This window comes from Chrysemys picta, chromosome 12 (genome assembly GCF_011386835.1).
Source record: "Chrysemys picta bellii isolate R12L10 chromosome 12, ASM1138683v2, whole genome shotgun sequence".
Taxonomy (NCBI): Eukaryota; Metazoa; Chordata; order Testudines; family Emydidae; genus Chrysemys; species Chrysemys picta.
In genome coordinates this window covers 9,999,988-10,018,525 of record NC_088802.1, presented here as the reverse complement: position 1 = coordinate 10,018,525, position 18,538 = coordinate 9,999,988, and the positions used below count along the sequence as shown (strand labels likewise).

The following is an 18,538-nucleotide window of genomic DNA, read 5'->3' as shown; positions in this document are numbered from 1 at the left end:
ACTTTTCCCACAGTCCAAGCACTTGTTCGGTCTCTCTCCTGTATGGATTGCCTGATGATAAACTAGGTGTGTCCTCTGTATGAAACTTTTCCCACAGTCCAAGCACTTGTGGGGTCTTTCTCCTGTGTGTAATGCCTGATGTTTAACAAGGTGTGACCTTCTTATGAAATTTTTCCCACAGTCCAAGCACTTGTGGGGTCTCTCTCCTGTGTGTAATGCCTCATGACGAACTAGGTTTGACCTCTGTATGAAACTTTTCCCACAGTCCAAGCACTTGTGGGGTCTTTCTCCTGTGTGTAATGCCTGATGTTTAACAAGGTGTGACCTTCTTATGAAATTTTTCCCACAGTCCAAGCACTTGTGAGGTCTCTCTCCTCTGTGGATTGCCTCATGACGAACTAGGTTTGACCTCTGTATGAAACTTTTCCCACAGTCCAAACACTTGTGGGGTCTTTCTCCTGTGTGTAATGCCTGATGTTTAACAAGGTATGACCACTGTGTGAAACTTTTCCCACAGTCCAAGCACTTGTGGGGTCTCTCTCCTTTGTGGATTGCCTCATGACGAACTAGGTGTGACCTCTGTATGAAACTTTTCCCACAGTCCAAGCACCTGTGGGGTCTCGCTCCTGTGTGTAATGCCTGATGTTCAACAAGGGTTGACTTTCTTATGAAACTTTTCCCACAATCCAAGCACTTGTGGGGTCTGTCTCCTGTGTGGATTGCCTCATGATGAACTAGGTGTGACCTCTGTATGAAACTTTTCCCACAGTCCAAGCAGCTGTGGGGTCTTGCTCCTGTGTGTAATGCCTGATGTTCAACAAGGGTTGACTTTCTTATGAAACTTTTCCCACAGTCCAAGCACTTATGGGGTCTCTCCCCTGTGTGGTTTAACTGATATCTAATTATTTGTGTCTTCGAAGTGAAAGATTTCCCACACTTGAGGGACTGAGCGGGTTTCTCTCCAGTGTGACTTGTCCCATGATTATTAAGATCTGAGAGCTTATTGAAGCTTTCCCCGTGGTCCAAGCATTGAAGGGGTTTCTCTTCAGTATGGATTGTCTGACGTGTCACAAACTGTGATCTCAAAATTAATCCTTTCCCACACTGAAGGTAGTGCCAGGGTGTCTCTTGCTTGGGATTTGTCGGCGGCGCTCTGGGATCCTCCTCTCCTCCCCCACCGTTAATAGATTCATCCACTTCCTTCCCTGGGTGGTTTCCCAGAAGCCTCTCTGACCTGTGCCAACTTCCCCAGGTTTCTGCCTGCTCCAAGCACTGGGAAAAATTTCCTTCAGCTCTTCCTACAAAGATCCCCTGCGGTTCCACTTCCCCGGGAACTTCGTCATGATGATTCCCCTCCTCATTCTCACTCCCTCGCTCAGCACCTGCTGGGAGAGACACAATCCAAACAGGAGTCATTGTGCTGGGGAGAAAGAGGACCAGTACAACGGGAAAACCCAACCCAAAGACCGAGCAATTGGACTCCACCTCCACATCCCACCCAAACACTCACAGGGAAGGAAAGCTGGGAAGCAAACTCCTGCAGCTAAGAGGCTGGGTGGAATGGCGTGAGCTATATCTGATGACTTTTTCCTTCATTCCCTAGATGGTTTCTGTGTCAGTCCTCACCTGTGCGGGTGCATCTCGGAAACCTTCTTTCCTTGCAGGCCTGGAGATCGGGCACCCATGGCTCCTCCCCTCGTTCTAACTGGGCGATCAGCTCAGGTTTGGGAATGGGAAATCCTGTGCAGAGGGTGAAATCAGATCAGATCAGGGTGGAGTATTTGTCAGAAAGGACATTCCGTGAGTGGAACCTGTCCCTGCGCTCTGCTGGAGGAACGTGGAATCCAGGAGGACGGGAACATGGTCACTGAATCCCCTCGCACAGAGGAAGTTGTCTGGGGAGGTGAGTTGAATTATTACTACACCCTCACTAGGCGTTCCCAGGATCTGTGCGCTCTGGGGGCCTTGCTGATTCACACACAGCTCTGCACTTAAACCCCTGCCTCTTTCTAAACCTGCAGAGCCCAGAGCCCTCCCCATGGCTGGAGCTATTCCCAAGGAGGGAGGTGAACAGGGATTGTGTGTGCAGCCGAGAAACACCACAGAGAGGACAATGCTGGATTTATGCTCCTTTGAAAGCTGGAGGGGTGGGGATGGTTTAGCTTGTCCATTGGGTTTTGACACCCATGTGCCACTGGAGAGGGCACGGAGATGCAAGTCTCTCTCACACGGCAGCTGTGCATTATGGAACCCACTCGCCTCTGATCTAACTGACCAGGGAAGTACCTGACCAGATTCAGACACGCAGACCCCACGACTTCTAGTATCTGAGGGGACGGGAATCCCTTACCCAGTGAGGTCACCATCTCATAGTTCTCCTGCATGATGTCCCTGTAGAGGGCTCTCTGAGCGGGGTCCAGCAGAGCCCCCTGCCCCTGGGTGAAATACACAGCCACCTCCTCGAAGGTCACCGGCATCTGGAACACCAAAAGCCCCCACTCATTACCTGCTGCTCCAGCCACAATCCCACTAGTCACGAGGGAGGAAGGATAAAGAAATGGAAGCTCTGGGAGGGCCAGAGTAGCAGAATCCCACCCCCATCCAGCTCAGAGCAGCCAGGAGGCTTCAGGGATGGGAAGAAGGTGAGAGCTCCTTGTCCTCCCCAGCATACGGAGCAGGGCAGGGTCTTCTCATTTCCCACATGCCTGCCAGTCACAGGCTGATACAGGAAGCAGAGTTCTGAGCCAGAGACAGGGAAAGGAATCCCAACACTTCCCTTCATATTTCACAGCAGCCTCAGGCTAACGGGGTCTCACTCCAGCATTGGGAGCCTTGAAAATGTTCCCAGCCCTGTGCAAGGGGGTTGTATCCTGTTTGAGAAATGGGGGAATGTCCCATCTCCCCTCCCCCATCACCAATGGGCCCACTCAGAAAATCAGCAGGTTTATCACATCCTGTCTCCTCCCTGCCCCTGCCCAGGAGCTCCCTGATAATCCCCTACCTGAGCTGGCTCCATCACAGACATTTCCCTTCCCTGTGTCCTGGAAGACGGGACCGTCTGGAGCAAAACGTGGACATGATTCCTCAGCCTGTTGGGGCGAGAGGGGCAATGGGGGAGGTTACAAAAGGGGCTGGAATCCATGTCACACCCTGCTTCCTCCCCCCGCCCCCACCCAGCGACTCTTCAGACCCTCTCAGTAACAGTATCTCTGATCCAAAAGCTAAGAAAAAAGCAGAACTAAAGGGGCCACTTTGGGGGACAGCAGGAGCCCTCTGATGGCATCACCTAAAGAATGAGCTGCCCTGGACTCCCGCAGCAGCCCCCAGGGACAGGCAGGCAGAGGCTGATCCCATTGGCCCATCCACACTCCCTGCCTGCCCAAAGCAGCAGTGACTCCGGTGTGGCTGAGATGTGAATCCTGCCCAGAAATCAGACCAGGGCCCTGGGCGACCCCAAAACTCAGGAGACACAGACCCCACCAGCACGGGTGTGTCTGACAATAACACACTGGGAGCAGGGTGTGGGTGTATGGGTTTTTGCCGCTGTCCCCCGCCAGTCTCCCCACACACCCTCTTCCCTCGCAGTGCCCCCCACTCACATCTTCCCCAATTCCAGCCTCGCTCCCCTCAGCCCCACAACCCCCCCAATCGCCCTGCATCGCCCCATCTTCCCTTCACTGTACCCCCGCCCCCATCCCAGCCTGCCCCCCGCATCCCCAGCACCCGCCTCCTGCCCCCCCCCGCTCCCCCCGCCTGCCCTCACCCCCCCCCGCCCCTCTTTATCCTGCTCCCCCTGCAGCCCGGGGGTGACGGGGGGGGGGCGGGTCTCTTTCACCTTCCCTCCGAGCGGGGCCCCCTGGGGCAGGGGCCGGGCCGGGAAGGGGCCTGGCCGGGCTGGGGGCTCTGCCCTGGGAGAGGCTCCTGGGGAGCAGCGGGAAGGGCCCTGCTGGAGATTCCCCTCTCCCGACTGCAGCCAGGGCTCCGGGCTCCCAGCACCAGCCGCCGGGGCTCGGGGATCTCGCCAGGAGCCTGGAGCCAGAGTCCCCGCAGCGGCTGCGAGTCACTTCCTGCTGCCGGGCCTGAGCCCAGCGATCGCTCCCCCCAGAGCCGCCTCCCAGCTGCTCCTGGGTCCTAGCGATCAACCCACCGCACTGCAGCATCTCTGTGTCCGGCTTCTCTTACACCCATCGCCTTGCACTCCGGAAAATGACACCGTGACAAACTTTGGCTGCAGTGGCTCCCCACTAACCCCTGCTCCTTCTGCACCTGTCCCCTCCTGTACCGTGCCCCCTTCATCACAATCCCTGCTTTGTGCATGCCCCCTTCACCCCAAGCCCTTCCCTTTCCTGTACCGATAACCCCTGCACTTTTCCCCCTCTACCCCAATGCCTGCACCCCTCCCACATGCACCGTGCGTGCCCCCTCACCCCAGTCCCTGCATTCCCCTCCTGCACCCCAACCCCTGCCCTGTGAGTCTCCCCTCACGCCAACCCGACATCCGCCTCCTGCACCCACGTGGGGAAACTGACCTGGATGCCTCAGGCAGCTGGCATTGCTGCTGGCTGACTGGCTGGACGGCTACTTCTCCACCCTGTGCACCCCTAGGGGGCTGTGGGGCGGGGGAGTCTGGAGCCCCGTCAGGTGTCGCTGCATCCAGGTCACTTTCCCCAGAGGGCAGAAGAGCAACAGCTGCTGTTGCCTCATAGACAGCCCAGGTGGGAAATAACCTGGGTGCAGGGAGCCCTGGTGTTATGTTTTGGGGGGGGGGAAGTGTGTGTGTGGCTGAGTGAGTGTGGGAGCGCACTGTCTCTTTAAGAAACCATTCAGAGTTAGGAACCTGAAGGCCTGTTCGGACACAAGCAGCTGCCAGCAGCTCCAGACCCACAGAGGCTGCAGCACCCACAGATTCCCCCTGTGCCGTCACCCCAGCTCATTGGAGACCGGTACCCAGGTGGGGAGTGATCCCCTGACTTCAAACGCACAGCAGACAGGAGGAGCTCCCAGTCCAGAGTGCCCAGGGGCTCCAGGGAGGGGGGGAGCAGAAAAGGGGAGGCTGAATACGATGATGCTATTTGTTCGCATGTATCATTTCTCTATCTGAAGATATGAATATTAGCCACACACCTGTATTTCAAATGTTGGCCCCTGTGGTAAGACCGGTGAGGTATTTAGCCAGCACGTTGTGAAAGGACTATTCAAGTTGAATGGTCCATCAAGGTACAGGTAGTCACAAGGAAGACATGCAGCTGCATCTAATGGACTTTCCTGTGAACGTTCAAACTGGAGTGTGGGTAATAGCTTCTGCTGTGATTAAGCAAAATTATGCACGGACATGTGACTCCAAACTCCATCTTCACCTGTCACGTTCCACAGAAAGGACAATGGGATTCCCTCCACATGGCAGAAGCTATAAAAGGCCATGGAATGTTTGGAATCACCTCCATCTGGCCCCTTTCCTGCTCTGGCCTCTTTCCCGCTCAAACCTCTGGACTATGCACTTATACGAAGGGGAGCGTTCGAACCGGGGAACGGAGGACCTTCCAAAGATTTGGAAGCAACCAGAGACTTGATTTAAGACAGTAGTTTATTCCATCACTGCTACAAACCTGAACCAAGAACTTTGCAATTATTGTATGTATTTGATTCCTTTAACCAATTTTAACTTTCTTTCTTTCTTTCCAGGGCCATCCCTAGGGGGATATGGGGCCTGGGACAACCCTCCCCTCATCTCCATCTCAGGCTCCCCTCACCCCGCCTCTTCCCAACTCTGCTCTCCCCGTCCCACACCATCCTCCAAACCCCCTCCCCCGAGCAATGTGTCTGGGAGCTGGGGGGCGGAGGGGGGGGAATGGGCTGGGGCCGGTTTCTTCCTTTTCCCACCACTGCCAGTGGCGGGAAAAACCAGTTTGATGAAAGATGATCTAGGCCAGGAAGACAGGCACAAAGGGGGTCACAAGATGGAGTTTACAAAATGGTGGTTCAGACTCCATTTTGAATTGCTGCTCTGTCCTTACAAATTACATATTGAGTTTAACATACACATATTTGAATAAGCTATAAGAGTATAACAAATCACACCCAACACCAGTGAGTGCAGGAGTGGGCCCGACCTCTGCTGCCAGCACAAGGTCCCCTGCTAATCCGCCAACCTGCCCTGGGCCTCTTTCTTTCTTTCTTTCTTTCTTTCTATAAATAAACCTTTAGATTGTATATAGTAAAGGATTGGCAGCGGTGTGATTTTGGGGTAAGATCTGAGTGTGTGGCAGGTCCTTTGGGATCAGAAGAACCTGTTATCTGAGGAGACAGGTTTTAAAGAACCACTCAGCTTTCAATCCAGTGTTTTGGGGGGTGATACAAACTGGAATGCCTCAGGAAGCTGCTTTTATGACTTCTTGTTAGCCAGTGTGGTGAGATAGAAGTTTACTGTTGTGGCTGGTTTGGTATATCGTTTGGGAGAAAAACCACCAGCATTTTGGGGTGTATTTACCCTGTTTCTCCTGAATTTGGTATTCTCAGTGGTGAACCACAATGGCACGGTTACAGGTGGGCAGCTTTTCTCAGCATTACGGGTGCATCATGCATACAAGCTTCTGCTACCAGGGCTCAGTCTCACTTGCAACATCCCTGCAGGAGGAACCCGGGCACGGCCCACCGGCTGATCAGCCCGTGAGACTTGAAACACTTCTCTCCGTGTTGGACTGCTTAAAGCTTTGCTTTGCGCTGCCTCTCCAGTCACAGGCCCCCTGCCCTGGTGCAAAACGTGGCGTTGTCTCGACTGGCTAAGGCAGACTTTTAGGAGACAGAAGGCAAAAGGAGAGAGACAAGTAAGGTGAGGAAGGAGAATGAGGCCTGAGGGGAAGGGTGACAGCAGAACCCCACTCTCCTATCGCAAGCGGTGTTTAGGATTTAGCCAAAGCCAGTGCAATTGAGGATGTTGGCTGGTTCCCCCTCTCCGAATAGCCCTGTTCTCAGGCTGAAAGAGGAGCGCGATGATGAAAGACAAGTGGGGCCATGCTGGGTCCCAGGAGACGGTGGGCGAGACGTACCCCAGGGTACAGTGCGGACTGTTGAACTGCTGAATTCTCCATCCCAGGACATGTTTTACACTGCTTCCCTGGGTGAACAACAAACCCCCGCATGCTCTGCTCACCCCCAGCCAACCACGGGATTCAAGTCACTCCCAGCTATGCAGCACTATGTGCGACTAGCCAGCCAGTGATGAATTAAAGTACATAGCAACTCCAGCCAGTTCTCTACTCCCAGCCTCGCACCCCAGCTGTGCGACTTCTACTGTCCAGTCCGTACACTGAGGGGTACAAGCTCATCAGTGCCTCATCCCAGCAAAGGATGGTGATTTGGAAACAGCCTTGTTATCGCAAGTGAAATCCCCCGAACACTTCAATGAAAACACACTGGTTGGGATAAAAACAAGTCTATTAACTAGAGGCAGGTAGGTTGTAAGGGATCACAAGTGAGAAAGGGATAAAACGTCTGAATTGGTGACAACAAAAATAAAAGGTAAACACGCATTTTAAATCCCAAACTTTACCAAGCTAAGGAAGATTGGAAGGAAACAGCTTTTCTCACCCCACCAGATGTTTCATGCAATTCACAGTTCTTAGTACCCAGCCTGGATTTCCTTCCAGCCTTGGTCCGCCCTCCCCAGTCCAAGGCCCCTGTTGCCTTTCAAGCCATCTTGTTGCCTTCTGTAAAGATGGGAGAGGAGAGGTAAAAATGGAGGCAATTCTCCCTTGTGCTTTTATACCACTCTCCTCTTTGAGGTTCACCCCGCAGCCAGGGGCAGGCGACAATGAGTCTGTGGCCTAAGTGAGCGTCCAGCCGTCCTTCCGGTGAATTGTAAATCTCTTGTTCCCAGCTCCACAGCTGGTGAATGGCCGGCTAAGCAATTCATGGCCACTTAGCACCTGGCTCTGAGGAGCTAGTCTGTGGGCATTTTCCAGATTTCCAGCTTGGTTCAGTAACAAACCCATAGCAAAATCTCATAACTCCCTCCACAATGTTGATGCACACGATTTAACAGGACAATTATATGCAGGAGACCATCACTTTTCATGGGACACCTCACAGGGCTTGTATTTGTACAAAATGTATCATCATTTTGTAACAGTGGTGACCATAATAGCGTAGACCAGTGGGTCTCAAAATTTCTTTCATCAGGTCCCCCTTAATTGTGTCTGTTGTCATTTAAGCCCCCTACCCGAATCCCACAAGTAGATATACAGCCTCCTGGCTCTGACCCAGCCCCTCTCAGTGGTGCTGTCTGAATGCAGAGGGGGCAGGGAGAAGGGGTCAGACGGGGAGAGTGAGGAGAAGCAGCACCTCTCTATCCCGGTGCTCTCCCTCGCCTCTTATCCCATGATCCCCAAACACTCAATAGCCCTGTCAGGCAGCAGGGAGTGGGGAGTATTGACCTGGGAATGTTGCAGGGGAGTTTTACTGGGACTGTGTGTGGGTTGGGAGACTTTCCTTGAGGGAAGATACCTGAGAATGTAACATGAGAGCCCAGGAGGGGGTTTGGGGCCAGGTGACACCTGCCCAGGAAACTGGACAAAGTCTGGGGGAGGAGCTGGGGGGAGGGTGGGTGAGACGGCTGGAGGGGGTTTCAGTTTTGGAGCTGGCTGGGGAAATGGGGGAAACCCCAGGACTGGGGCTTAAGCTCCCTACACCCCAGAAGGACTTGGCTGAGGTGTCCTCCTTGTATCTACAAGCTCTGTTTTGGACTGTGTTCCTGTCGTCCAATAAACCTACTGTTTTACTGGCTGACTGAGTGTCACGGTGAATCGCAGGAAGTGGGGGGTGCAGCGCCCTGAATCCCCCACACTCTGTGACAAGCCCGAGCACCCAGCTCCCCTATTCCTAGGGTCTCTCACACCTTTGTGGATTCTCTGATGTTTAATGAGGTGCGGTAGCTGAAGGAAACTTTCCCCACAGGCAAGGCATTTATGAAGTTGTGACCAGGGTCCCGGGCTCACAGGACACACAGAGATCGCTCAGTTAGGGCAAACTGCAAAGAATGGGCTGACAATCCTCAAAACTAGTGGCTATTTCAATACTTAGATTCACCAAGCCACCAACAAAACACCTATCCCCTTTTATCCCCTCTGCCCCTCATTATTCCTGGGGTTTGCTCTACAATACCTTATTGGCTACACAGAGGCCAAAGAACAGCTCCCTTAAAGCAACCGGGCCTTGGGCTCACTCCCAGACCGCCCAGTTAAACATGATGGGGATTACTGAAAATCTTCTTCATCATATAAAACGTTCTATCAATCCCGAAGGATCAGAAAAATCACCCAGCAAGTTAATGATTTCTTTAGTTCTGACTAAAATACACGCTTACAGCCAGTTCTTATTAAGTAAACTAAGATTTCTCACAACAAGAAAAGAGAGAGCGTGTGGGTTAAAAGATCATGCAGAGATGAATAGAGTCCTTAGGTCGGTTTCACTGTAGAGATGGTGCATTAAAATTGCAAAGCCTCTGTTTCAGAATCACTTCACCAAGTGAACAATAGGCTTTTCAAGTTATCTTCTATTTTCTAAACATCATTAGTAATTAATTAAATGGATCAAAAATTAGGTAAATATCCATAAAGCAGTTAATAGACATTATTACTCCCAAGTTTTATCTATATGTTAATATTTCCTTTCCATCTCAGATTGAACAAAATACAACCCTAGACAGGAACCCTTTGGTTACACTGTTAACCTCTAACAAGATGTAAGTAAACATAGACCATTACAATTACTAGCTTCTTCCAGTTCTTTAACCATAAAAGTTTACATTTCAAAGCTCTAGCTTATCTAATGTGGAATGGCTCTAATTTCCATTTACACACATTTCTAACCTGTGTCTAAAGGTTGAATCTGGGTCAATTAGCCTGCAAGTTGCTTAACCGTTTCTGGCCATGTGTCACAGAAGTTTAGATCCTATGTGGATTCTCCCATGTTTAGTGAGGTGTGATCTCTGTGTGTAACTTTTCCCACAGTCCAAGCACTTATGGGGTCTCTCTCCAGTGTGGATTCTCTGATGTCCTATAAGATGTGATCTCCTTGTGAAACATTTTTCACATTCCAAACACTTATGAGGTTTCTCTCCTGTGTGGATTCTCTGATGTTCTCTAAGATATGACCTCCATATAAAACCTTTCCCACAGTCCAAACACTTATGGGGTCTCTCTCCTGTGTGGATTGCCTGATGTTTAACAAGGGATGACCTCCGTACAAAACGTTTTCCACAGACTAAGCACTTATGGGGGCTTTCTCCTGTGTGGATTTTCTGATGTAAAACAAGGAATGATGGGATTCTGAAACTTTCCCCACACTCCATACACTTGTGAGGTCTTTCTCCTGTGTGGATTCTCTGATGTTTATCAAGGTCTGATCTCTGTATGAAACTTTTCCCACAGTCCATGCATTTGTGAGGTCTCTCTCCTGTATGGAATCTCAGATGATTATCAAGGTCCGATCTCCGAATGAAACTTTTCCCACAGACTAAGCACTTATGGGGGCTGTCTCCTGTGTGGATTCTCTGATGTAAAACAAGGTCTGATATGATTCTGAAACTTTTCCCACACTCCATACACTTGTGAGGTCTTTCTCCTGTGTGGATTCTCTGATGTTTATCAAGGTCTGATCTCTGTATGAAACTTTTCCCACAGTCCATGCATTTGTGAGGTCTCTCTCCTGTATGGAATCTCTGATGATTATCAAGGTCCGATCTCCGAATGAAACTTTTCCCACAGACTAAGCACTTATGGGGGCTGTCTCCTGTGTGGATTCTCTGATGTAAAACAAGGTCTGATATGATTCTGAAACTTTTCCCACACTCCATACACTTGTGAGGTCTTTCTCCTGTGTGGATTGCCTGATGTTTAACAAGGGATGACCTCCATATGAAACTTTTTCCACAGACGAAGCACTTATGGGGTCTCTCTCCTGTGTGGATTCCCTGATGTTTAACAAGGGAATACCTCTGTATGAAACCTTTCCCACAGTCCAAGCATTGATAAGGTCTCTCTCCTGTGTGGATTTTATCATGTAAAACAAGGGATGAGGTGCTAATGAAACTTTTCCCACAGTCCATGCATTTGTGAGGTCTCTCTCCTGTATGGAATCTCTGATGTTTAACGAGCTCTGACCTCCATATGAAACTTTTTCCACAGACTAAACACTTATGGGGTCTCTCTCCTGTGTGGATTGCCCGATGTTTAACAAGGGATGACCTGTGTATGAAACTTTTTCCACAGACTAAACACTTATGGGGTCTCTCTCTTGTGTGGATTCTCTGATGAGTAATTAGTTCTGACTTCCAAATGAAACATTTCCCACACTGAAGGCATCGAGAGGGTTTCTCTTCTGTGTGGCGTCTCCCATGGTTATTAAGGTCCAAGGGATTATTGAAGCTTTCCCCATGGTCCGAGCATTGAAGGGGTTTCTCTCCTGTATGGATTGTCTGATGTGTTACAAGCTGTGAGCTCAGAATGAATCTTTTCCCACACTGCAGGCAGTCCCTGGGTGTCTCTTCCTGGGGGTTTGTCTGCTGTGCTCTGGGATCCTTGTCTTCTCTCCCCGAGTTAGTAGATTCATAGACTTTCTTCCCTGGGTGGTTTCCCAGCAGCCTCTCTGACCTCTGCCAATTTTCCCAGGCTTTTCCCTGTTCCAAGCACTGGGAAAAATTCCATGCAGCACTTCCCGTAAAGGTCTCCCGTGGTTGCACTTTACCAGGAACTTCTGCATCATGATTCTCCTCTTCATTCTCACTCACTCTCTCAGCACCTGCTGGGAGAGAGAGACAATCCAGACAGGAGTCATTGTGCTGGAGAGAAAGAGGAATAGCACCAAGGGCAAACCCAACACAAAGACTGAGGAATTGGATTCTGCCTCTTCTTCTCACCCAAACACTCACAGGGAAGGAAACCTGGAAAGGAAACTCCTGCAGCTAACAGGCTGGGTGGAAAGGCATGAGTGATATCTGCTGACTACAGTCTTTCCTTGCGTGAGAGGAGGAAGAACTGAGGGCATTACTCACACCATATTTTTGGGATTCTGAACTTTTTCCTTCATTCCCCAGATGGTTTCTGTGTCAGCCCTCACCTGTGCGGTCGCCTCTCGGGATCTCCCTTTCTTCGCAGGCCTGGAGATCAGGCACCCACGGCTCTTCCCCTCGTTCCAGCTGGGCGATCAGTTTGGGAATGGGAAATCCTGCGCAGGGGTGAAATCAGACCAGATCAGGGTGTTACGGGATGCTCCATATGCTTTCTGAAAATATGCTTATCCATATGAATATGACATAACTGGAACATGCTTTATGCAAAAGGTCCCATGTAAGGGATCATTGGAAAAGTTGTAATCTACTGAATATGGTTTTCCTATTTGTATGTATGTATCATTCTTATATTTACAGTTAGGAATATGAAGTACAAATCTAAGGTCCCGTTGTAATTATGGTAAGTGAGGGTCCTTAATGATACTTGATTGCTGCATTTATCCAAAACAATGGGCTGAGAATGGTTTTGTTTACCTGTAAGTCTTCCTCTGTAGGTGAGGATCAGCCCATGAAAAATGGAGACTGGGGTCTTTACAGAAGCATGGGACCATGTCACCTGATACTGGAATCCATTTTAAACCGTGGACTTTTCCATAAGGAACTGGGAGGGGGTCAAGCTGGAACAAAGGACTCCCGCCTTTTGCCAAATCTATATAAGGGGGCTGCCAGTCCTGGTGAGGAGACCCCTGCTTATCACCCAAGATGTCTCCTGGAACTAAGGGATACTGAACAGGGGAAAGGATTGGGCGCAGATTAGATATGTCTAGTCTGTGAAAGAAGGTTACTGAAACTTTTGTGAGGGCGAGAAACTATTATTTGTAACTAGTTTCTAGTGTATTAAACTTAGCCTTGCATGTTTGTTTTATTTTGCTGAGTGACTTTCTTTGTTCTGTCTAACAGATGTGTTGGAGCATAAGCTTTCGTGGGGTGAATACCTAGTTCGTCAGACGCTGACAAAGTGGGTATTCACCCACGAAAGCTTATGCTCCAACACATCTGTTAGTCTTAAAGGTGCCACAGGACTCTCTGTTGCTTTTTACAGATCCAGACTAACACGGCTACCCCTCTGATATTTGTTCTGTCTGTTATTACTTAAAACCACGACTTTTTATACTTAATAAAATCTCTTTTGCTTATTAATAAACCCAGTGCAAGTAGTTGTTACGGGGGCGGGGGGGGGGGGGGGGCAAACAGTTTGTGCATATCTCTCTTTTCAGTGATAAAGAGGACGAACACTTAGGAAGTTACCCTGTATAACCTTTATACAGAGTATGACGGATTTATCTGGGGTTTAGATCCTATTGGGGCTGGGTATCTGAGTGCTGGAGATAGGTATCTTGCTGTGCTGTTTTCAGTGAAGATTTGCAGCTTGGGGGCATGGCCCGGACCCTGAATATGTGCTGCAGCAGGTTAGCGTGTCTGGTTCAACAAGAGAGGGTACTGGGGGCCCAAGCTGGCAGGGAGAACAGGATCGGTGGTCATTTCAGCACATCAGGTTACAGTCCCAAGGGGGTCTCTGTGACTGAACTCTTTGCAGAGGGCGCATGCAGCATTGGGGGAGTGTCTGTCACAAAGGGCATTGTGTGAACGGAACCTGCCCCCGTGCTGTGCTGGTGGGAATATGGAACCTAAGAGGACAGGAACATGGTCACTGAGCCGCCTTTGGGGGACAGGCGTCTGGGGAGGTGACGGGAATATTTACACCCTCACTAGGAGTTCCCAGGATCTGTGTGTGATGTTGTGCAGTCTATATGGTTTTATAAAAATATGATAATGAGTGAATATAATGTAACTGGGATATGCTTCATGCAAAAGGTCTCTTGTAAGGTATCATTACAAAATTTATAATCTACTGAGTGTGATCATCCTATTTGTATAAATGTACCACTCTTGTATCTGGGACTAGAAATATGAAATATTACTCTGAGGGCCAATTGTAATTATGCAAAGTGTGGGCCATTAATGGTCGTTTGGAATCTTAATGGCTCCCATCAACTAGGACAATTGACTGGGGCTCTGTTTGCAGGCAGGCCTTCCTGTGAGTCAGGCTGGGAGGAATGAAGGCTTGGGGTCTTACAGTGACATGTGATCCTGTCACCTGAACTGGAATCCATCTTTAACCTGGTGCTTTTTCAGTAAGGGGGGGGGGGGGGGTTTGAAACCCAGAGAGAGACAAAGGATTCCCACCTTATTTAAAAGATATATAAAGGGGTGGAACAGAATAAAGTGGGATAGACATCATGAAGAATCCCCTAGCTACCACCTGAGCTGGAACAAGATCTGTACTAGGGGAAAGAATTGTGCCCAGGCCTGGAAGGTGTCCAGTCTGAGAAAAACTTACTGAAGCATCTCTGAGGGTGAGATTATCTGTATTCAGTTTGATTAGACATCGATTTGCGCATTTTATTTTATTTTGCTTGGTGACTTACTTTGTTCTCTCTATTACTACTTGGAACCACTTAAATCCTATTTTCTGTATTTAATAAAATCACTTTTTACTTATTAATTAACTCAGTATGTATTAATACCTGGGGGAGCAAACAAGTGTGCATATCTCTCTATCAGTGTTATAGAGGGCAAACAATTTATGTGTTTACCCTGCATAAGCTTTATACAGGGTAAAACGGATTTATTTGGGTTTAGACCCCCATTGGGAGCACACTTCAGTGAGCTGTTTTCAGGTAAACCTGCAGGTTTGGGGCAAGTAATTCAGACCCTGGGTCTGATGGTGCTGAAGTCCTGAGCTGGCAGGGAAAACAGGAGCAGAGGTAGTCTTGGCACATCAGGTGGCAGCTCCCAGGGGGTTTCTGTGATCGAACCCGTCACACTGTGCTCTCTGGGGGACTTGCTGACGCACACCCAGCTCTGGCATTAAACCTCTGCCTATTTCTAAACCTGCAGAGCCCAGAGACCTCCCCATGGCTGGAACTACTTCCAAGAAGGGAGGTCAACAGGGAATTGAATCTATTTCCCCATGTTAAGTATCCTCACATCTTTTTGTCAACTGTCTGAAATGGGCCATCTTGATAATCACTACAAAAACTCATCTTAATTATAATAGCTCATCTTAATTAATTAGCCTCTTAGAGTTGGTATGGCAACTTCCACCTTTTCATGTTCTTTCTATGTATATATATCTTCTTACTGTATGTTCCATTCTATGCATCTGATGAAGTGGGCTGTAGCCCACGAAAGCTTATGCTCAAATATGTTTTTTAGTCTCTAAGGTGCCACAAGTACTCTTGTTCTTTTTGTGGATACAGATTAACACGGCTGCTACTATGAAATGTGTCTGACTGGGAATCAGTACAGACAGGACAAGGAATAAATTCTGTCCCTTTGAAACCTGCAGGGGTGGGGATGAGCTAGCATGTCCATTAGGTTTTGACACCTGTAACCCATTGGAGAGGGCACGGAGATGCAGGTCTCTCTCACGGCAGCTGTGCATTATGCAAAACATTCCCCTCTGATCTAACTGACCAGGGAAGAACCTGACCAGAGTCCGACACGCTGACCCTCGGCTTCTAATAACTGAGGGGACGGGAATCCCTTACCCAGTGAGGTCACTGTCTCGTAATTCTCCTGCATGACGTCCCTGTAGAGGGCTCTCTGAGCGGGGTCCAGCAGAGCCCCCTGCCCCTGGGTGAAATACACAGCCACCTCCTCGAAGGTCACCGGCATCTGAAACAACAAGAGTCCCCCACTCAGCACCTGCTGCCCCAGCCACAATCCCGCTACTCGCAGGGAAAGGAAAAGAACTCGAAGCTCTGGGAGGGCCAGAGTAACAAACTCAGACCCCTAGTGTTCAGAGCAGCCAGGAGGCTTCAGGGGGTGGGGAGAAGGTGAGAGCTCCTTGTCCCCGCCCCCCCTCCAGCACACAGAGCATGGCAGGGTCTTCTCATTTACCACAGTCCTACCAGCCATAGGCTGATATGAGAAGCAGAGCTCTGAGCCAGGGACAGGGACAGGAATCCCAACAGCTTCCCTTCGTATTTCACAGCAGCCTCAGGCCCTCTGGCCAGTGGGTTCAGGCTCCAGTCCTGTGCAGGGGGGTTATGTCCTGTTTTTGAGTTGGGCGAATGTTCCTCTCCCGCACTACCGCCAATGGTCCTACTCAGAAAATCAGCAGGTTTATCACACCCTGTCTCCTCCCTGCTTCTCCCTCCCCCGGCTAAGCAGCTCCCTAAAAATCCCTTACCTGAGCTGGCTCCATCACAGCTCTTTCCCTTCCCTGTCTCCTGGAAGACGGGTCGATCTGGAGCGAAAAGTGGATGTGATTCCTCAGCCTGTTGGGGTAAGAGAGGCGATGGGGGAGATTACAGAAGGGGTTGGAGTCCATGTCACACCCCGCTTCCCCCCAGCCTCTTCAAAGCCTCCCAGTAACAGCATCTCTGAGCCAAATACTAAAAAAAGAGCAGAATCACTTTGGGGGATTGCCCCCCATTACAGTGTAAACCCCTCTCCCTTAGCAACAGCCGGAGCCCTCTGGTGGCAACACCTGAAGAATGAGCTGCCCTGGACTCCCCCGGCATCCCCAGGGGCAGGCAGACAGAGGCTGATCCCATTGGCCCATCCGCACTCTCCAATAGCCAGAGCCAGCAGTGACTCCGGTCTGACACCGGTGTGGCTGAAATCTGAATCCTGCATGGAAATCAGATCAAGACCCAGGGCACCCCCTTAACACTCAGGAATCAGAGCCCCAAAGATCATGAGCTTGTCTCTTTTTTTAGAGTGGCAGTCTGTATCAGCGAAAAACAACGAGGAGTCCTTGTGGCACCTTAGAGACTAACACGTTTATGTGAGTATCAGCTTTTGTGGGCTAGAATCACAAAAGCTTATGCCCAAATAAATGTGTTAGTCTCTAAGGTGCCACAAGGACTCCTCGTTGGTTTTTCTCTTTTTTTTAATAAATCCAATGTAAGCTGGGAGCAGTGTGTGTGCGCGCAGGAACGGAGGGGGTCGCATGTGGATATCTGCCTTGTAACTAGGCACTGCCGGGGAAATGTAACTTGGACAGACAGCATTGTCTGTTACCCCCGTTGTACATGGGGATGGTCATATCGGTGTGTCTGTGACTGCCATGCTCACAAAGGTGTGAGGCAGAGTCTGGCAGGTGTAACAAAACTATATTAAGCTCACTTCACTCATGTGATGAGTTTTCAGACCAGCCCATGAAATCAGTCAGCTCTGCCCTTAAATTACAACATTACTATAGAAACAGGAACTGTTACAGCGTCACCGTGAGATGCGATTGCTGAAGCTACTTGCAACTATTCATATTTCCCATGATGATTTGCTATTACAAATATAAATTCCATGGCACAATTACATCCCTCCGCACAACGCTAATGAAGTTGAAGATGAAGAGCTGAAAGTAATGAAAATAATGTTTTCATAGGGAAGTAATGTAAAGGAGTGAAACTGCCCAGACTGGATTCCAAGAGGAGTGAAACTCAGGGGAACAGGGACAGTGGCTGGGACACACGGATGAAGCGCTGGGCGGCTTTACGCAGACACAGGAACTGAGACCCGGATTCTTTAAACACTCGAAGCAGGTGTGACAGTGAGAGCTTTGTGGGGGGGGGGGGGTCTTTAGCAGCTCAGTAGCATCTTATACAGGAGAAGAGCGGCTCTGTCCAGACACTGCAATGAACTGGGCCTTTAAGGACACGGCCCTGGAAAATGGGAGCTGAGATCCTGGGAAGGGGGGGGAGGAAAACGCCTCTCCCCCCCACCTCCATTTATTTGTTTATTTATTTATTGCATCCACTGCAGCTAGTTGCCCCATTTGGGGGAACTTTTATCCCCTCTGGCCCTCATTATTCCTGGGGATACCACTCCGCCCTGCCTGGCTGGGTCTGTACCCGGCTCTCACCCCCCTCTGCTCCCCATGTGTCTCTGTCCCGGGCTCCCCCCGCCCCGCACACACCGGGAGCTGGCGGCAGCTTTCCCGGGCCCAGGGCGGGAATCGCAGCCAGCTCCGCTGGGAGCAGCCTGGGGCCAAACCTCCCCCTGCAGCCCGGGGGTGACGGGGGGGGGCGGGTCTCTCTCACCTTCCCTCCGAGCGGGGCCCCCTGGGGCAGGGGCAGGGGCCGGGCCGGGAAGGGGCCGGGCCGGGCTGGGGGCTCTGCCCTGGGAGAGGCTCCTGGGGAGCAGCGGGAAGGGCCCTGCTGGAGATTCCCCTCTCCCGGCTGCAGCCAGGGCTCCGGGCTCCCAGCACCAGCCGCCGGGGCTCGGGGATCTCGCCAGGAGCCTGGAGCCAGAGTCACCGCAGCGGCTGCGAGTCACTTCCTGCTGCCGGGCCTGAGCCCAGCGATCGCTCCCCCCAGAGCCGCCTCCCAGCTGCTCCTGGGTCCTAGCGATCAACCCACCGCGATGCTCACCGGAAAATGTCACTCAGGCAAACTTGCATTTGGTGCCCTCCATTGGCTCCCCACTAACCCTGCCCCCTCCTGTACCTCCAACCCCGGG

The 18,538-nt window shown here is 50.6% G+C and overlaps 3 protein-coding genes across 9 annotated transcripts in view; 1 reads left to right on the top strand and 2 right to left on the bottom strand.

The window, feature by feature from the left end:
* LOC101948742 (zinc finger protein RFP-like) overlaps positions 1 to 18,538 on the top strand; it is a 1,201,957-nt gene that overhangs the window by 1,000,621 nt on the left and 182,798 nt on the right. The window lies entirely within an intron of this gene.
* Positions 1 to 18,538, bottom strand: part of LOC135974951 (zinc finger protein 436-like) — a 92,426-nt gene that overhangs the window by 43,124 nt on the left and 30,764 nt on the right. The window contains exons 2-3 of the mRNA XM_065564557.1: positions 3,002 to 3,089; positions 2,351 to 2,477 (exon numbers count right to left, since the gene is read on the bottom strand). Coding sequence (XP_065420629.1) covers positions 2,351 to 2,477; positions 3,002 to 3,025 — 151 coding nt within the window. The 5' untranslated portion in view covers positions 3,026 to 3,089. The remainder of the gene's footprint in view (positions 1 to 2,350; positions 2,478 to 3,001; positions 3,090 to 18,538) is intronic.
* Positions 4,483 to 18,517, bottom strand: LOC135974942 (zinc finger protein 420-like). 7 transcript variants are annotated; one of them, XM_065564447.1, is made up of 5 exons: positions 18,121 to 18,517; positions 16,266 to 16,353; positions 15,622 to 15,748; positions 12,115 to 12,222; positions 4,483 to 6,789 (listed from the first exon to the last, which is right to left on the bottom strand). In XM_065564447.1, exons 2-5 carry the CDS (start codon positions 16,278 to 16,280, stop codon positions 6,575 to 6,577), a joined length of 465 nt encoding a protein of 154 aa, XP_065420519.1. In that variant the 5' UTR covers positions 16,281 to 16,353; positions 18,121 to 18,517; the 3' UTR covers positions 4,483 to 6,574. The 7 variants fall into 7 exon arrangements, with proteins under 7 accessions (XP_065420519.1, XP_065420518.1, XP_065420516.1 ...); XM_065564446.1 differs by lacking the exon at positions 4,483 to 6,789 and adding an exon at positions 7,417 to 11,796 and having other exon boundaries at positions 18,121 to 18,446; XM_065564444.1 differs by lacking the exon at positions 4,483 to 6,789 and adding an exon at positions 7,417 to 11,799 and having other exon boundaries at positions 18,121 to 18,445.